Genomic DNA, 6,000 nt, shown 5'->3' on the forward strand with positions numbered 1-6,000 from the left:
GACTTTCCAGACTTTTAGGGCTGGGAATTTCCCCCCTCGTGACGTGGAAAATGGCTTGGCTAGACGTTGAGCGGCCGCTAGGGATTCAGTCTCTCCTGGTGCATGGGGCAGTGTTTAGTAGGCACATGCCGCTCTTTCCCTGAAAGAAGTCGTCCACATGGAAAACGTTTCTTTTCTCTTTTCCCCTATGATTTCGGTCAATTTTTCCTCAGTCTATCGCGGAGAATCCAGGCTCTCGTTTCTCAAACCTCTGCACGCATGGGAAGAAAGTTGAGCCCGTCACCACCTGTTGTCTCAATACCCCTTATTGGACTCTTGAATGTGTTTGAGCTGTTGACCTAGATCTTTAATCGATGATGCGATTTGCTATCTAATTTCTACATACGCCCACCTGTCTTAGGGAAGATCCAGCTTGTCGCGTTCGTTTCCCATCCGAGATATCTCAAAACCAGCCATGTATTCTATATTTCGACGTTTTTCTCGTCATCGACGGAACCTTGCTGGGAATGACACATCTTCACGAGGAAGCAGCTCCACGGGTAGCATATCAACAAGCAGGTCCTATTCTACTACTGATGTTAGGCCCGTCAGCGTCGGAGGCAAAGAAATTAGCGCGCGTTTCGACAGAGAGGGTTCGCCATCAACGAGGAATCAACAAAGGAGAGGTACTTCCTTGGGAGATGGGGCACAATCCATCTGGGAAGATATAAATCCACCAGAAAGAATTACTCGTTCAGTCGACCGGGGAAATTCTACTCACCTCTTGCAAGCAAGAACAGTATCCCATGAACAGATAGGAAGAACGGATGAAACAGGTCCTTCTCAGGAAATTTCATCCAAAAATATAAGCTCATCACCACCTCCATACAACGAGGTAAGCGGTGCGGTTGTCGTTGACTGGAACGGGAATTCATGCTGTCTGTCTCCAGAGGAGGAGGAGGAGAGAAGGGAAAGGCTTCAGCGTGCAGTCAGAGAAAGGATGCTGGGTCTCCCCAGACAGACGGATTTCGACTGGGCTCGACCATCTGAAAGGAGCGAGACGCTTCCTAAGTACTCAACCAGCGACTGAAGATTTGTCTGATTACAACTCATAATTATGAGAGCCAGAATTTTGCCCAGGCGGTCCCACGGGATGCTATCTTGATCCTGTTCTAGAGATCCGAACCTGGAGATGATCTCTCTGGAGTCAGACTCCACATTGAAAATACTCTCGAAACATACATCCGGGGCAAAAACACGTACCCACCTCGTTCTTCGAAGAATCACATTGATACGAATTATATTGTTAATCGATTATCAATATAAATATATACCCTGCCGTCAACCATAACCTGCTATTGAAGTGAACGAGCACTCCCAGCCAGAGAAATGGCCAAGAAAAGTACCAGATTGTGACCATCGATGCGGAGGAGAAGCCCTAACGGACTGTTACAAACGATGGTCTTGCCGTTCGCATCGTTGTGCATACTACTAATGTACGGCGCATTATGCTTGGGACAAGAGACTAGGGACTAGACGACTCGCTTTCCCTTTGACGCCAAGTCACTAAAATCTGAAAAACACACATATATGTGTGTTTCTGTGTACATAGTCAGGGTATACTAGTTGTCTATGGCGACGAAGAATATGTATATACCCACATACGTGTACGCAGCACGCAGTCCGCAGTAAAGACATACCCCGGCAAGAATCAAACCCCCCCCCCCCCCCACCCCGTAGTGAAGTGAGGGCACCCTGAACTGTACATATACTCCCTTTTCACCACTCTCTTTCAATAGAACCTGGGGCCTCGTGGTCCAACGGTTAACAGCGCAGGTGGCTGCCTGTTAATCTGACAAATATAGGGCGCGTCCCTTCACCATTCGAGGCCCCGGGTACGAATCCCCGCTGCGGCTTGAGGAAGTGAACTCCCTGCCCCCCAAAAAGCATAGGCGGGGTTTTTGTAGCACCCTTGGTGAGGTACAGAGCACCTGACTGGGGGTGTGAGCTTTTTTGTCAGCGCAAGTCTGGATATGGAATAATGAAATATTAGGGTTGGAGATTTCCGTCTTCCTTTCTCTCCTTCCCCTTCTTGTGCGTGATGCAAAGGACTGGAGGGCTCCCAGAGGAGGAGAGTTGATATATAGATATCCGATCACGTGATTAATACAATGTGGGGATGTTTGAGAAATGGACAGAGGGCTGTCATCTTTTCAATGACTATCAGGGGATAGTAGACCTAGATTAGATATTTCTTTTCATCTACTATCATTACCAGCTACATTGGTAGCTGTATTTAATAAAACTGCATATTGTTGCTCTCAACCATATTCGCAGATGGGGCTTCGGTGGAAAATCCACGAAAGAACATGCGGGGCCGAACAGGATAACTCTTCCCTGTCACGTCAATGGCTCACTGTCGAAAGGTATGGACTGGAATTAATTTTTATCATATTATACGAGTTCTTGAAAGGACCATAGAGCAAGAAAAGAACGACTTTATATCCATGAATTCTCGGCTGCGACGCCGTCGCCGTATCCCGATGTCATTATTAAGAGACGAAAAACCCGAGGCTTGCATCACCCCAGTCTCAGGTCAACCGCGGCATCGGCAAGCCGCAGAGGCGATATCAGATCCACAAGCCGAGAACCAGTTCGGACGTGCGACGATGATGAAACTTGACCTGGAGCGTTCGGTAAATCTCGAGCTGGGGAACACCCGAAGCCCTACTTTGTTGTATCTGCTCTGTAAGCAGAGGTTGACTTCATCGACGGGCGGCTCCACATCGCTAACCCCCTACTGCTATAGATGCGGGATCGTGCGACAGTCTAGAACTCGAGATCTTGTCAATTGACAAGCCTTTTCTTGTTAAACTGGGCTGCTGTTAGATTCGATATATAAGTAATACTACGGGCAGTATACAATCTCGTTCTCGATCTCGATCTTCTGGATCGACCAACATCGAAATCCGTTCGAGCTTGTCCTATTCCATCGCAGGACAGTAACGCGTAAGTTCCAACCCCGCCCATCCATCATCCCCCCATGGCTTCTGCCGTCGATTTCTCCACCTTCAGCAACATCATCAACGGGGAGGCGCGTTCGAGCGCGAAGGTCAGCCAGGGAATCAACCCGTCCAACAAGCAGCCTCTCTGGGATGTGCCGGTTGCGAGCGAAGATGATGTGAACGAAGCCGTGGCTGCGGCCAAGAAGGTCTTCCCGGCCTGGTCGCGCACGCCGTGGAGTGAGAGAGGAAGGCTGCTTTCCAAGGCGCGGGAGGCTCTTCTGGCGAGGAAGGACGAAATGGCGCAACTGATTATGCAGGAGGGCGGGAAGCCGGTAAGATATGAAAATGCCGTGTATGATAAGATAACAGAGCGCGAACACTGAAATATGATATAGATTCAATTTGCGGCACTCGAGGTAGAGCATGCTCTGGGATTTCTGGATTTCCACTGTGAGTGCCACAAATACTATCCGAAAGAGAAACATAGAATTGACAACGTGCAATGCAGCGAACCACCCCGAGCTCGAAACGAAGATAATCCAAGACAATGACGAATTGCGACTCAGCCTGCGCTACATGCCAATTGGCGTTGTCGCCGCCATCTGTCCCTGGAACTACCCTCTCGTCCTGGCCATGGGCAAGATCGGCGCAGCCCTGATCACAGGAAACTGCGTGATTACCAAACCGTCCCCTTTCACGCCGTACAGTATCTTGAAATTTACCGAGCTGGTGCAGTCCATCTTCCCTCCTGGCGTCATCCAGGTTCTAAACGGCGATGACAAGACCGGACCGTTGCTGTGCGAGCACCCGGATGTTCACAAGATCAGTTTCACGGGGTCCATCGCCACAGGTAAGAGGATCATGGCGTCTGCGAGCAAGACCTTGAAACGCGTCACACTGGAACTGGGCGGCAACAATGGCAGCATCGTGTGTCCTGATGTGGACATCAAGTTCGTCGCATCGCAGGTCGCAGTGGGATCGTTCTTCAACTCTGGCCAACTCTGCGTGGCAAGCAAGCGTATCTATGTGCACGAAGACATCTACCAGGAGTTCTTGCAGGCCTTGACCGACGTGGTGAAGTCGTGGAAAGTCAGCCCGTCCACGAATGATGCGGGCAACATGCTGGGCCCCGTTCAGAACGAGATGCAGTACAATATCGTCAAGCAGTTCTTCCTGGATGCCCACAACAATGGATATAAATTCGCACTAGGAAGCGCCGACATCAAAGACAGTGACAGCTTCGTCATTCAGCCTGCGATCATCGACAACCCTCCCGACAAGTCGAAGATCGTGGCAGAGGAGCCGTTCGGTAAGGAGACACAGATAATCTCTCCGTCCTGTGGATATGCATTGCTAACGACCACTCCAGGCCCCATCGTCCCTGTTCTCTCCTGGCGCACCGAAGACGAAGTCATCGCCCGCGTCAACGACACAAACACCGGTCTCGGTGGAACCGTCTGGTCCAGTGACATCGACCGGGCGCACCGTCTGGCCGAACAGATCGACGCGGGGGCCATCTGGATCAACAGCTTCGAGAAACCCCTCCCGCAGGGGTACCTGGCCGGCCACAAGGAGAGCGGCGTCGGTGGCGAATGGGGTAGCGCGGGGTTGCTTGCTTACTGCAATGCCCAGGGCATCCATTATTACAAGAATAAGGTTGGGCCTGGGGAAGCTGGGAAGCAGTGATATTTCGGTAAAGCCAAGATCTCTGTATGATTCTGTTTGTTTTGGGGATATATGTGTGTTACGCTAAAAAGAAAGCCCACGCCACGCATCATGCGAGAGGCTGAGCGCTCGCTTCAGATGCTAAATAAATACCAAGATTGAGAGATGGACCACTGTGTACCGTTCGATCATTATCTTCTGGATGATAGGGCAAAAGCTCCAAATTTGAACGACTTCAAGCAAAAAAGGCTATGCCATATATTCTACTTATGAACTGGACACGAACTTGTTCATGGTTTTTGATTGATTTTGTGACCCCTTGCTACTGTAAGTAACCCTTCTTTTGAAATTCCTAGGTTGCTTAAGTCTTAAGTTTCACTTTCATTTTCTAAATACCCATCCAATAAAGGCAAAGAACATATCTAAATCATGTGCATACGGAGGAAGAAATAACGCTCTTTTTTTTTGATGGCCTACCTGTCTCCTGGTGCTTTCCAAGGTCGTACATTCATCTCTTTGATAGATGATAACAGAATTTGATGGGCCACTAAGCGGCGATTCCTCAGCTGGCACTGCTGACTCTAGGAAACCAGCCAAGACGCCGACTAGCGAATGCGCCTTCTAAAAAAACTGACTCTTTAAGAAAATAAGATGTGTGATTTTTTTCTCAAAACAGATGAACACTGAACGTCTATTTTGGTAATATTTAGCGCGGTGTCCTTGAAAAAAATATCCATGCTGGTTACCTAGTAAGTGTGACGGCGTGACAAGAAGCTATATAAGCGAGAGCAATACGAAGCCGTTGGCTTCGTATCCTAGTCTTTTGCCGGTAGCGCAGCGGTTTGGCTCCTAGAATGCTCCCTAGGAGCCACTCCGTGACAGTAAGTAAGTCTCATCAGAACACCCACCCACACACTCACTCACAGAGAGAAAAATTGGGCAGTCTACCCATTAAGGAAGCGCCATCCCAGCCTCGTATATCGATACCTAACTAGGCAGGAGATAAACAGATATCAGAAGCCAGGGTTGTAATTTAGGTGCGTCATTTGAAGTTGACTGTTGAGAGTGCAAGGGGAGGTGGAGCACAAAAGTAGAAAGAGAGAGAGAGGGGAGAGCATGGCAGGGGCTTTTGCGCGATATGCAGTACACAATTTCCTTATTGGCTAGATATGTCCTCTATGTACAGTACCTGCGTGAGATGGATCTTATCTTTGCAGTGATAATGGCTACTAAATGAATAGTCTATATACATACATACAGTACTTAAATCTTAGGTAGGTATCTAGATTAGATAGATAGACTCAGTCAATCGATCAACAAATCAATCCTTTTTGAATGAACGAACAATCTT

At 48.8% G+C, this 6,000-nt stretch overlaps 2 protein-coding genes across 2 annotated transcripts; both read left to right on the forward strand.

Annotated features, from left to right (window-relative positions):
• Nucleotides 1-2,522: 2,522 nt before the first annotated feature.
• On the forward strand, nt 2,523-2,868 carry VTN00DRAFT_7101 (uncharacterized protein; the record flags this gene model as incomplete). The annotated part of the gene is made up of 2 exons (XM_069433812.1): nt 2,523-2,727; nt 2,789-2,868. The coding sequence occupies 2 exons, from the start codon at nt 2,523-2,525 to the stop codon at nt 2,866-2,868; spliced, it is 285 nt and encodes a 94-aa protein (XP_069287155.1).
• Nucleotides 2,869-3,022: 154 nt separating this feature from the next.
• On the forward strand, nt 3,023-4,670 carry VTN00DRAFT_7102 (uncharacterized protein; the record flags this gene model as incomplete). Its single annotated transcript, XM_069433813.1, has 4 exons — nt 3,023-3,316; nt 3,380-3,434; nt 3,493-4,293; nt 4,354-4,670. 4 exons carry the CDS (start codon nt 3,023-3,025, stop codon nt 4,668-4,670), a joined length of 1,467 nt encoding a protein of 488 aa, XP_069287156.1.
• Nucleotides 4,671-6,000: the final 1,330 nt, after the last annotated feature.

The sequence above is a fragment of the Thermoascus crustaceus genome, assembly GCF_041956765.1.
Source record: "Thermoascus crustaceus strain CBS 181.67 unplaced genomic scaffold VTN00scaffold_4, whole genome shotgun sequence".
NCBI classification, from domain to species: Eukaryota; Fungi; Ascomycota; class Eurotiomycetes; order Eurotiales; family Thermoascaceae; genus Thermoascus; species Thermoascus crustaceus.